Below are 13149 nucleotides of genomic sequence, written 5' to 3'. Positions count from 1 at the left end.
TAGGACAGTGCTCCGAAACCCCATATCAAAATCACCGGTGCACCATGCATGGATCATTCAGTTTTGTGGTTGGAAAAGACAAAGGATTTTCCACAAAAAATAATTAATTGGGTATCACGTTGCGGAGTTATTTTCATGATCCAAAACGCACTTCAGTTTCCAGCTACACAGCTTTCACCACTGTGGCCATGGACCAAAAGTCTCATTTTCTCCGTTCCAGATCAGGCCTCAGGCTCGACATCTCACTGCTGCATTGCAATAACGTGCTGTTCAGCAAAGCGAAGGTCTCTGAGAGCAGAGTTCGATATTGTCTATTCGTGGCGTTTGCTCAAAACATATTGCAACTACCTACTTATGCTAGATAGGGCACACCAAAGATATCACGGAGCTTCAGCTGTGGAAAGAAGTCCAGCCCGAGGCACACTTTCTGCACTCATGGGTACCCACCCGACTAGATATTAAAAGGCAATCAACATCAGAGTTGAAAGTGTATATCAGTCCATGCAGATTATCACTGTCTTTCCAGAACTGCATTGCCTTGTCAATGAGGTGGTCTAAGTGCATGGTGGCATTGATGCTTCCTATTACAAACTCAGGAATTGCAGAGAGAGTACTGGTATCAGTGTGTTCAAAGCTGTCAGAGTACAATCATATTCTGTAATGACTAAATCAAATCCGTTGATCCCCGAGCTGTAATGACTACATACAAACTTCTCATTTGACATGGTACAGCTCGTGATTTTTCGAGCCACACTTCATCCTGTATTCAAAACAAAAGTAGTCGCACGGTACGACCACAGGCATACCCGGCTTCCCATACACGTATCACGCACATATGCATCATGCATACAAACTGCAACATCGGCGACCTTTCAATAACACATCAGACTATCCTCTTACAAGTAGAGTTAGCGTGGCAATTCAAGAATACATCCATACGTGAGAAGTGAAATATCCTGGTCCGAGATGACAGCCGGAAAGTGAATCGGGCCTAAAATATTAATTGTTCTGAAAATGATCAAAAAAGCACTCAAGTGAACATTTAAAAAAAACATGAAGTGTGTTCCTGTGATGTAATAGTAATTCAAGTATTCAGGAGGGCCAACTTAGGCCTGAAGTGAATCAAATGCGCCTTGCTCAATACTCGCCTCCCTGATAGGTGACAGCAAGGAAGTGTGTGACCTCTCATTTGCTGGCTCACTATGTACTTCAATATCCAACTCTTGATTGTTTTCACCTGATGTAGGGGAGGCATGTGCAAACTCCTGCCCGTTCTCAGACACACTGGCTTCTGGCAATGAGGTCAGTGACTGTGTAACAAGGTCTGCAGCTGAAACGGATTCAGCACTTTCACTCCCCTCTGTCTCCTGTTCACGAATCCAATCTCTACCGAGCCGGTCCTCATCAAGGCTAGTCGTTCTCTCGTGGAAACCAGACGACGAAACCGAGGAGAGACCACTCTTACGGCTGTTGCCGCTATTACCTATGCCAGAACTTGCACTGCCGTACTTTCGAAGTCGGGATCCAGTCTTCACAGCGGCCGATGATGGGGTAGATGTGTATGATATAGTTCTTTCCTCTGCTTGTCTAAATCTTGCTGGGTCAAGTGATGTGTGCCGTGTAAGTCGTTTGCCAGCGCCTACAAGAGGTGAGGAACAATCCACAAAAAAATAACAGCTATGGAGTTCAAGGCAATAAATGAAGCTATCTATGTACTGACAATCACATTATACGTAGTAATGCCATTGCCTTCAACGTTTCGGTGTCGTCTCTTCAGAAAAACACTAGAAAAGAGAAATTGTCGTTAACACAAGGATTGGTGGTGATGCGTAACTCGAGGGTGAGCAGTGAATAAACATTTTTTTTAACTATGACATTATTTCAGACTTTTATACTTGGTAAAATGGTCGAACATTCTGGATGTTTCGAGCCTCATTTGAGCTGTGGAATGGATTTGGAAGATATGGTAGCAGTATACATAAAAAGTCAATGCATTTCCTTCCAGGTTTCTTGGCAAAACAATGGCCACATGTTCCTGTCTCTTTCGTTAGTTTACAGTCCAACCAACAAGAGTGGTAACAACGTGCAGTACATTTGGACAGTATCATTATCGTGCACACAGCTACAGTAACAACAGAGACGTCCGTGTCGTACACAATCATCTGAAAATGTAGCCAACGCACAAAGCTCTGTGTGTCACAGTGGGGTACACAGTTGCCACGCACTTTTAGATACAGCAGCAAAGTAACTTGATGTGGTAGTAGAATGTGTAGAGTAGCGTAGGCTTGACAAGCATGTTACAAGCGCTGCCTACTGCAGAAGAGTACTAAAACGTCTTGATGATGTGTAACACGCCACAATCCCGCTGACAATTCACAAGCCACCAGTGATTTAGTTGACATCCTGGCGTAACTGGTTAGATTACTACACAATGTACTTCAAGGGTATATATAATCTGAGCAAGTCTGTCACAAACTGAGCATTGCCAACATACTATTACTTCAACAGATTACGTCATATCACACGACATGCTATGATAAAGATATAGTTTACCTGATGTGTCACTCAGTCTTTCCACTGGACGAGAAAGTGAAGAGGTGGACGAGGCAAAGCGGCGAAGACCAAGAGGCAGTTTTACTGCCTTCTCAGAGGATGGCCCTTTGCGATACGGCTTCCTCGCTGTTGTCGGGCTCTGTCCAGGTGACGTGCTGCTCTCTTCATGTGCACCCTCTTCTACCGATAGCTTACGAATCTGCTCTTGAACTTTCTCATGGTCATGTAGTGTCATCGCCACATGATGGCCTTGCACATGACGCAATGTGCTAGGAGAAGATGATTCGCTTTTCGAGCGGGTCAATCCGGTCAAAGATGATGTCGGTGATACACAGGATGGCAAGGGTGTCACATCCGATGGCCTGAAGTGCTGCAGTGACAACGATTGCACCATACGCAAAGTAAGCTAAATAGCATAACTCCAAACCCATTCAAGACATGCAGGAGAGGTAAGCTGTGTTAGTAGCAAGTGCCAATCCCTCACCAGTCTACATGCACACATGTATATATGGTAAGCTGCAGACCTTCAAACTTACTCACCGGTGTTGACTTTCCTGAGTCAATCCTTGACGTAACACGACCTAACTTCACCGGCTTGTCGACAATTTTAACCTTGCCGCCACCTGTGGCGAGCAGATCAATATCAGGATAAATCCAGGAAGCAGGGACATTTAAAGTAAACGCCTCCACACCCGTTTACCATGAGAATAATGGCTACCAACACTGATGGTCATATACCGTGTGTCCGCACCTTTAAAGCCATGGAGGTATATTCGATTATAAAGCCAGTCTCAGTTATAAGGCCATGGGCTTCATAAATGAACTGACATTCGAAGTCTGTTTTCCAAAATGAAGGAATACGTACTATGCTAACAAACTTACAGCCCAGCAGCAACGGTGAACAAGTAGATTTAGATTAAAATTTCTGTGTGGACTTTGACTTTTATTGCATGGCGTAGCGGGTGAGTCATTTTGCATCTAAAATATCTAGGAAAGCAGCGGTGTTTTGAATATAAGGCCATGGCTTTAAAGGCGCTGACATACGGTATTAAGTGAGAATTGACAACCAAAATAGGCCCACACAGTGAACATGAACCGCGCACCAAGGTTAGAAAAAAAGAATTCAAAAATAAAACAAACAGGACCATTCAGTTAACACCCACGGTGAAATTAATCACTATTGTTATTAGATTAATTTTGAAATTTCGACACACACAGCCGGACCAAGTCCATATTTGGATTCTTATGTTTTCCTTCTTTCTTGTCGTGTGGAAAGTCAATAGAACACAACCGTTCTGCAAATACCATACTCAGAACCCATCACCATTGCAGTTTGCATGTCAGAGTCAGTACAGGCCATATTATTTATTTTGTCAATTTTGCAAATGCTATCTCCATAAGAAAGTTGGTTGCTTACCACTTTGGAGCTCGCGCTTTCCCCGCCGATCTCTCCCGCATGAGCGACACTGACTCACGCTGCTATCTGGTGTTCACGAGGTGTTTGTAGCGCTGGAAACGGAGCGTCACTGTAAGTCTGTATACCTGGTGAGGGCTGGCCTGGAGAGCACTACAATTATAAGTTTTGCTCTTCAGGCACACTTTGAGCAGGGAGTGCTGCTTTCTAGCAGTTTTGCCGAGTCGAAGTTTGGATGGACTTCTCTGTGCTCTGGATGGCAGTCGTGAGTCACTTTTGCACTTAAAAGTGTCAAGTCAGGTCGGCGGGAAAGGTGTGAGCTCCAGTGTGGGAGCAACCAACTAATTATAAAATTATCGCCGAGGTCGCTACCACTATTTTGTGCTATATCCGTGTTGACCTTTTAGGAACATCGCTGAATATATCAGTACAGTCATTGGCTAGATATCACAACAGTGTGTATTAGGAAATCAATTGGCCACTCGTACCTGCCACGTAGTTGCCATGCCTTGATGAGGTCCTCGACTCGACACCACTAAAATCGACCTTTGCCGTTGCAATCTTCTTCATGCCACCTCCTGGTTTGTGACTGAACAGACACGTGCCACAAGCAGTCACACATGCATGCAGAAATATGCATGCACGGACACAAGTGCACACACACACACACACACACACACACACACACACACACACACACACACACACACACACACAACACACACACACACACACAATGGTGAGAAAATGAAGAACAACCTTGTCATCCTCATGGATAGATTGACTAAGGCCAAGGTTGCATGGCTCAAGGTACAACAAACACTGGGATGTACGGCTGATGGGACTCGGGCTGATCTTTGTACATAAGATAAGTTTTCAATTTCATCACTGCATTCTAGATTTGACACTAAGTGCTAGAGCTCCATGGCTCCATGGCCTAGAATCTTTACAAGAAATTATCTTTTAATTGAAAAGATTGCATGCATGTGTTATACAGCCGATACGTGGATATGTGAGCAAATTGGTCAAATTGGTCATATTGTTTCATTCAATGTAGTGCACTGTACTTTTAATTGTCAGATACTAAGACAGGAATACTGCTGATGGGTTTTACCTAGCGTTCACCGTGGATCCACAACGGCTCTTCACATTGCTGTAGTCACTGCAGTGTAGCATACAACACACACATACATACACACACACACACACACACACACACACACACACACACACATGGCATACACACACACACACGGCACACACAGCACACACACACACAAACACACAAACACAATTAACCACATGTAGACAGAGTCAATTTCTGGAAGGAGGTTGACAAAGCTCCTTGTAAGACTTGGAAGTGATGTTAAAAAAGAAGACTTCCCATACACGGGAGTAGGGCATTGATTGAATCCAATGGTGCAGATAGGGGCGATTGGAGTTGGCATTTCTTTCAAAGAAGTGAACCTTGAACAACACAAGTATTTAGTGTTTCCTACTTCATTGCATGAAGACAGTGGAGTGTCCGATTCTGAAAGCTCACACTGGTTATGATGGTGATGAGGTTTACTTGTCGAATGACTGTCACACTATTCAGTGATAATGATACAATAGTATCGTCACAGACTAGGCCTTTGCGGATAATGCCGGCAGAAAAATTGGCAGAATTCGGTACTTTTCTGGTAAGTTTCATGCATGTTTGGTATGTGGATAAAGAAATGGAGCAGAATTCGAGGAATTGCCCGCCATAAAGTTTGTATGGTTCTGCCAATTTCACTGCTTTTCGAGCAGAATCTGCCACCTTTTCGAGCATTATCCGCCAAAGCCTATCACAGACACTCTTGGCAGAAATTCACACTAAATAAGGAGTTGACTGGCGATAACATCGTGCCCGGTTACTTACACAGTTCTAGTTTTCGAGAAGTTCGGCTGAGACACGCTCTTTTTCATTTGCCCGGACAGGATATCCTGGGGTGATCTGTGTTTCAAGGATGCCATCTTTGGAAAGCTGCAGGGTCGACACCAACAAGCAAGAGCAATTGACACCAGCATGGTTGAACCACCTATTATAAAAAGCAAGATGACCTATCCGAGCTGTGAACCCACTGACAGCCCATTGATGTATGCAATGACAGCAGGCTACTTGAACACCACTTCCATAGCAACTCCTTGAACTCAATAATCAGACTCAGATTCAGCAAAGCAATATTTTTGGTGCTGCTAAATAATGGTGAATGTACGTTACAAGGCTACAGAGCACCCAGTGCGTATCCACTCCTGACTAAAGTCTCATTTGCCAGACCGGTAGTACTACAGTCGTCGTCAAAACAATCCGGCCACTGCCATGGATACAATGGTATGGTACGCGTTTACCATGGTTCACCGGCGGTACTTCATCGTTCATGGTGGCATCGTGGCTTGCATGAACAATCGACTACAGTAGTTTGCGCTGAACTCTGCCTGCTGCAGTCGGGTCGAGCACTGCATCGAGTGTATGCAGGCCTGACTGCAGGGTATGTGCCGTGCACTAGGCTAGTGTCGGTACTACTGTACTGTAGTAGCAGCTAGTGGCAGTGCATGCGGCCCATACAACGACGTACAGCTACCGTTTTTGGCGACGACTGTAGAACAGATCAGCTTCAGCATGATTTTAAAAAACTAATGGAAGCTTACCATGTACCACTGCTGATACCTAACGTTATTCTAGATATTATCATACACACTAAATTCAAAACTACGCTGAGTCTGGCGCACCTATAGGCTATACTGACTGTAGTATGTAGACAGAGTATTCTAACTCAGCTGTAAGCTCAACTCCACTGGTCTACTGTTTCATTCATCAAACGGAATCCTCCACGCTTTTGGACATGACTCATGAGCATTACATCTCCATTTGAATTTTCCATCCGTATGATATTTGCAAGATGTCAGTACACAGAGCTAGATTTGAGTAACCTATAGACTAGAGTCCACCGATATTTTGCCAAGAAAAAAAAACTCATGATCGTTGCACTGTCCAACTAAACACGGTGCTCGGCGAACCTTGCATAGTAGGGGTAGCATTTGTCGGGTCTTTCTTCGTCCATTGCCCATCTCCACGCCGCCAATGGCCACGGTCCATCCACCATTCCAGTGCGACAAGCATCATTGTCGACTTCAACTAGGTGATCTTTGTAGCTAAGAACAAAGCGCTGTCCTTGAAATACTGACTGTCGGTCGACTTTGAAATATTGTCTGTCGCTCTGCGGGGAGTGCTAGTGCGAGGAAGGCGTGAGTGCAGTGAAGCCATGCACATGGAGACCAAGGCCAGGACCAGGTTCACTTGTAAGTACTAGTACTAGTAGTAGTAGTATGTCATTGTAGAATCTATCCTCCGTAGAACCTACCACGCACGTGTGGTGTCCTGATCCCTACAGTGTAGCATCCCACCCACGATAAAATCTTTCCACCGTCCTCCGATGGGTTCATTCGCTACTTGGAAAAGTAGAAAGAGACAAGAACAAAATCGAGAAATAGCATCGTATCTCACTTCGCCGTTTGACTGACAAGGGATCAGAGACCGCTTGTACTAGTTGTAGTGTGAATCATTGCAAGTATGTACGTAGTTTGGACTTGTTGACTAACGGACACAATAAATATACCACCTGTGTCCTCCGTATACGCGTAGGTGATATTCTAGGCGTATCGTGCTGGGAACAAGGCACACGTATTACAAGTAACACTATGGTATTAGTAAGGCCGGGGGCACTGTTTCCGAACACAGTGCGTCCTCCGCCTTGTAACATGCTGTCAACCAAGCAAGTAACCGTAACAGCAGTTATTTTGTAGTTCAGCTTTGCTTACCCCGCACGACCGTCAGAGAGTCACACGATCCTTCCTGTGCAGTTGCTTTTCTTGAGCCTCACTCGCTGGTAACGTTACGAGGCTGCGTTCAAGGAACGTAAGCATTCACCGCAGTCCCAGCAGCCGCAAACCTTGCGCTACGTGTGTCTTCAAAATCCTGTCAGTCAGCGCAAGTTCTTCTCTCGTCGCTCTTTAAACAACACCACCGCTGTAGACTGTCGTTCTAGACTTTAGTTTAGCATGCAAGTCGCGACACCACTAGCACTCTGGTCCCTGGAGTCGTTGGCTACCTTATCAATGACAAAACAACCATTCTATGTTATGATCCCCACTCATACTGTGGAAATGCAGTCGGATCTCGGGTTGTAGTGGGGGCCGTCTAGCGGGAGTCTCGCAGCTAGCTCGTGCACGCGCGTCGCGTCGGTCACGGAAAGCGAAACATCACGCGAGGTTGAGTCGATTTCGTTTAGTTTTTGTGTTCTTATTGTTTACACTCTACAGGCCGGACGATCACGAGATCGACATGCTCATGAATCCAGTCATGAGAATGTCGCTGTCGTTGTCACTTGCCATAATAATAGTATACACAGGCATGTACATGTATGTAGTCTTTGTAGACTACCCAACAGCGCTATCAGTACAAGTATAACGCGTTGAACTAAGGATCTCTAAGATGTAAACAGCAATACTGTTACTGGTTTAGCTCTAGCTCCATGCAAAATGACCATGCACTGGTATATCCACTGCAGTCCTCTTTCATGGGAATTCTCTGTCCATCGATATCATGATAACTACTTACTACAGGACTGTATTACTATTGAATGTCCACGATGAAATGGGTATGGTGTTGGAATATGATCGCAGACCTTTTAAAATAACTTACGGAATACCTTCAGCCTACCCTGCATGCAAAGTCTAGATAACCGGGAACTTCTTTGAACGGGCTACGTCTTGGCGTGATGCTGACGGGTACACATACTGACGCTCGCACAAACACACATGCAAACGCACACGCCAACCAGTGTCAACCATTGTTATCGATACAGTCAATAATTCAGGAGACAACAGTGGCAGCGCCAATGTTACGCTGGAACTGGTACATGTGCATGTGTACTCATACGTACACAAAACGATGAAGCCACTAGCTATCCAGGTATCAAACTAGTGCCAAGCAGCACAATTTTCTTGCTTTACAGACAACAGCAGGCAAGTGCTGGCTTGCTAGATAATTTTGATACCATCAGATGGACACAGCCTATGCATCGGCTAACATAATATGTTTGGCAGAGCACTATTATAGTGTTGATATTCCTACTAATATCTCAACTCAGATCTAATGAGAATGCTAAGGGTTATTATGACGAATATTCTAGAGTATCCCGGACTCTGGAATTTGCAATGTATTGCCAGAATGACTTGAGGTACATGAGTTCCATGTCTTGTCAGATCATACAGTGGTACCAGCCTGGGGTGCTGAGTCTTGAGGAGCTGCATCATACAACATAGTGCAACACACCACACACACACACACACACACACACACACACACACACACACACACACACACACACACACACACACACACACACACACACACACACACACACACACACACACACCATTTCACCATTTGACGCCCATCGCCGGAGGCGATGATAGCGATGCTACAGCAGAAGCTACAGCAGACGCAACTTGTGCTGGGATTGCACCATTCAACAGCTTGCGAGGCTAAAGAATTTACCGCCACTATTGAGCCTGATCTACACGACACAGCTATGAAGTGGCTTTCTCTGGCCAGTGAATCCATACTTCCTTTTGGTCTCCACACACACACACACACACACACACACACACACACACACACACACACGCATACACACACACGCATACACACACACGCATACACACACATGCGCGCACACGCACACGCGTGTGCGCACACACATACACCCACACACATAACACACTTCATGGTGCCAGGCCTGACTTAACTGGACACCAGGAAGTCCTAGCGCACAGGGAGACAACACGCATCACTATAACTCTAAATGCCATGCGTTTCGACCCTGAGCTGCCCATTACAGTCCCTACCAGGGCAATAGATCAGCAAGTCAAGAAAGCGATCATGAGTTGCATAGACCACAAATCACCTAGAGCTTCCAAAAGTGGAGTTACAAGGTACATCGCTTCGCGTACTATGATCTTCTGCTGTCTCCTTACATGCCACTACTCGCTGCTGGATACCAGTGCAACAGTGATGGGAATTCATTGATCTGAATATAATAATGCATATCGGCCATATTCTCGGCCACTGTGCTGATATAGATGTATGCGGCGAGAGCCTAGGACCCATACCGGGTGCTTTACTGGAGATTATTGTGCAATATTATTGTACTTTGGCTAGGCGTTGCCAGCGAAGATTGTACTTACCAATGATTAGGTCCACACTGGCCTCCCCGTAGCCTTCAGCATTGCGTGCTTGACACGTGTACGTGCCCTGATCATTAGATGTCAGGTTACTGAACTGCAGCTCACTGCTGGCCAAGTCAACTACAGCTTGGATCTAAGCACAGCCAACAGACGAACAACAGTGCGGAGGAAACAATCACTTCTTGTTACTTGGACAGCAGGGTTATGATTATGATGATGATTGTTCTCAATGACTAGGATGGTGAGAAGCTTGTCTCCCTCAGAGAGTGTGTAGACGTACAGTACCATACAGTATATATCTATCATGCCATGAAGAAATGTATGCAGTTCAAGAAGAGTATTGACAAACCAGGCATGCCAACACAAACGTTTTTTTTATGAAGCCGCCAAACTTTGTCGACCCTGTTCAGAGGTATATTCTTACTGCTTCAAGACATACCTGTGAACCAGCTGATCCTGAAAAGTTGAATGCTGTTACTAAACAATGTCCTAAACCTCTGTGTGTGTGTGGGCATGTATGCGTGCCTGTGTGCAGGGATTCAATACGTAAGCAGTTTGCATTCGGCAACCACTTTCGAACATACCCTGTGCAATGCCCTGCAATGCTAAGAAAGCCAATCTTACCGGATGTGACACCCAGGTGACAGTGATAGGTGTAACATTGTCTTCATCACTGTTCTGCAACACAGCTGAACACTGGAATTTGGCGTAACTTCCTCCCTCAGACAGGCTCTCCGTGACTGGCAGTATTACAACTCCAAGTTGACGGTTTGCTGCAGAAATCAGATAGGCATCCAGGCACATAATAGCTCTATACAAAAACACTCCAGGCCTGCAGGTTCAGCGAGGCAATTCCGAGGTCATTCTTTTTTACAGAAGAGTATATCCTGATGATGGCTCCTCCCCGAAAATTTGATAGAGATATTGTAATTTGAAGCAAAGAGACCACTTGATTTGATGATGGTGTGTGTAGGGTTTTCAAGTATACTAGTAGGCAGACACTTTGTTGTTATGCATACCATACAGAGGTATCTGCAATAGCAGTGACTGGAAGTCAAAATAGGCTTCAGGTACAGCAGCCGGGCCATAGCCGGGTGTATGAATACATCACAGAGCTGTAAGTGAGGATGATTCTGTATATCTTTGGTCTCTGCTATATAAACTGAACATGAACTCATCTGCAGTACATTCACAGCAACCAGATTGAAGGACAGGAAAGTGCAAACTATGTATTTTAATATACAGCATTCCGGCAGTTAATTTACGTGCCAGCGGTTGATTTAGGTTGTCCGGAAATGCATGCTTATATAAACAATTGCTTGAACTCAGGCTGGATATGAAACAATGAACTTAGGATAGGACTTGAGAGTGACCAGTAGTCAAGTTCACTAACCATAGAAAAGCAAGTACATTTGTATCTCGCTTATCCTGGCGGTCCGGGACCAGGCACTGCACATAACTTTTGACAAAAGTCCGGTAATTTTTCCACTATTTCTCATCCGCAGGGTGCCCATTAGATTGAGGTGGCCGTAACTTTGAGGCTCAGTTAAAGAGATATGAGTGTAGTGTAAGACTTACCCGGTGGACTGATACATCTCTGCCTTGTGCTGACACCCTCAACAACACTACAACGCAGCAGTCCAGAGTCGCACGTACACTCTTCGCAACGGCCGTAAATCTGCTGCTGAATCTCTTCAACCTTTGCAGTGATGAAGCCATTGGTGAAGGCCTGCCTGTATTGCTCCGTACGCAGCTTCTCAAGATCCCACGCTCCACCGCCGGTTTGAGTAGCAAGCTGCACATATGTCCGATGTGTGTTTTCTCGACCAGTTATCGTCCAGGCATTGCCTTCCGGGAGAAAGGCAAAGTTGTCCCCATCTGCAACAACGGCCCTGTTCTTACGGTCAATTCCTAGCGCAACTTGCCAGCGTGGATGTGGATCTGACGGGGTAGCCAGTTCCCTTCCTCTAAATCTCTCCCAGATGACAACATTGAGAATGCAGTCTTTTCGGCTCAGCGACTCCAGCATGTCATCATACTGTATTTCAGGTTCAAGCTGGTCTCTTCCTTCATCTGTGGCCAGAATTACTTGGCATGCAACTTCTTTCGGACGAGCCTCCTAAAGGTTACAGTCAAGCAACACAGCATACTGCTGCAATCAATGACAGTGATAATGTCATGATAATAATTATTATTATGATAGACAGCATACAAGAACAGACGGCATAGCTCAAGTTAGAATACGCCTTGCGGTATCGTGCCGTTTCACCTATCTGCAGCAAAATACCTGCCAGAGGATCTCAAACTTATCATATTATTTGTTATGCTTTCTAAACCAGTATAAGGCATGCCTAGATATTTACACTCCTACCTGCAAGCAGCTGATGGTGTTCAGAGCCAGACTCATGGCAGCATAGCCATCTTCTAACGTTCCGTCAACTTGAAGCTGGTTGAGTGCACCACTCATCTCCTCGGCCGTTCCACAGTGTCCTTGATCAGCGAGAGAAATAATGCGTCCAGTGACGTCTGCAGGGCTGGCGAAACCCACAAGTGCGTACCGGTTGGGATTCACGACTCCTACTCCCTTGGCCAGAAGGTTACTTTCCAATGCCTGGACAGTGGTGTTGAGCCACAGATGTTCTCCCACCATTGACCCCGACTCGTCCACCACCAGAACAACAATGGCCGAGGAAGGCAAGCGCACCACGTCATCACCCCGATGGGTGGAATAGTTCCTGACAGAGTCGCCATGTAGAACCTCCACAGTCCGGTCTTGCAGCGTACACGTTGCTGTGCAAACAACGACAACACAGCACAAAAGGAAGAGAGGGATATCAAGTTTGGCAGCCCTGTGAGGTGAGGAGTAAGTAGTAGGTTATCTCCACAGCATGAGGAATCAATATGCATCT

The 13149-nt window shown here is 45.5% G+C and overlaps 2 protein-coding genes across 5 annotated transcripts in view; both read right to left on the bottom strand.

Moving 5' to 3' along the window:
* Positions 1-876: 876 nt before the first annotated feature.
* LOC135827382 (uncharacterized) lies at positions 877-8096 on the bottom strand. Of its 4 annotated transcripts, none has more exons than XM_065339898.1 (7): positions 7811-8096; positions 5871-5975; positions 5082-5129; positions 4456-4556; positions 3094-3176; positions 2554-2923; positions 877-1639 (listed from the first exon to the last, which is right to left on the bottom strand). In XM_065339898.1, the coding sequence occupies exons 2-7, from the start codon at positions 5963-5965 to the stop codon at positions 1107-1109; spliced, it is 1230 nt and encodes a 409-aa protein (XP_065195970.1). In that variant the 5' UTR covers positions 5966-5975; positions 7811-8096; the 3' UTR covers positions 877-1106. The 4 variants fall into 4 exon arrangements, with proteins under 4 accessions (XP_065195970.1, XP_065195965.1, XP_065195954.1 ...); XM_065339893.1 differs by lacking the exon at positions 7811-8096 and adding an exon at positions 7354-7484; XM_065339882.1 differs by lacking the exon at positions 7811-8096 and adding an exon at positions 7010-7271.
* A 743-nt stretch (positions 8097-8839) lies between these two features.
* Positions 8840-13149, bottom strand: part of LOC135827368 (uncharacterized) — a 36623-nt gene continuing 32313 nt past the window's right edge. Inside the window, exons 34-38 of the mRNA XM_065339877.1 lie at positions 12612-13030; positions 11819-12359; positions 10865-11013; positions 10241-10373; positions 8840-9298 (exon numbers count right to left, since the gene is read on the bottom strand). Coding sequence (XP_065195949.1) covers positions 9258-9298; positions 10241-10373; positions 10865-11013; positions 11819-12359; positions 12612-13030 — 1283 coding nt within the window. The 3' untranslated portion in view covers positions 8840-9257. The remainder of the gene's footprint in view (positions 9299-10240; positions 10374-10864; positions 11014-11818; positions 12360-12611; positions 13031-13149) is intronic.

The sequence above is a fragment of the Sycon ciliatum genome, chromosome 1 (genome assembly GCF_964019385.1).
Source record: "Sycon ciliatum chromosome 1, ocSycCili1.1, whole genome shotgun sequence".
NCBI classification, from domain to species: domain Eukaryota; kingdom Metazoa; phylum Porifera; class Calcarea; order Leucosolenida; family Sycettidae; genus Sycon; species Sycon ciliatum.
Note: the sequence above shows the minus strand (reverse complement) of the source record. Positions and strands in the feature narration are given on the sequence as shown.

Bases quoted from the DNA above. Each gene is read 5' to 3' on its own strand.
- LOC135827382 (XM_065339882.1), bottom strand. From the start codon at position 7,095: ATGGTGGATGGACCGTGGCCATTGGCGGCGTGGAGATGGGCAATGGAC. The intron at 5,130-5,870 runs GTAAGTAACCGG...GCTACACTGCAG, and splicing joins TTCTCGAAAACTAGAACTGT to TGACTACAGCAATGTGAAGA. The intron at 3,177-4,455 runs GTACGAGTGGCC...TGCTCGCCACAG, and splicing joins GCATGGCAACTACGTGGCAG to GTGGCGGCAAGGTTAAAATT.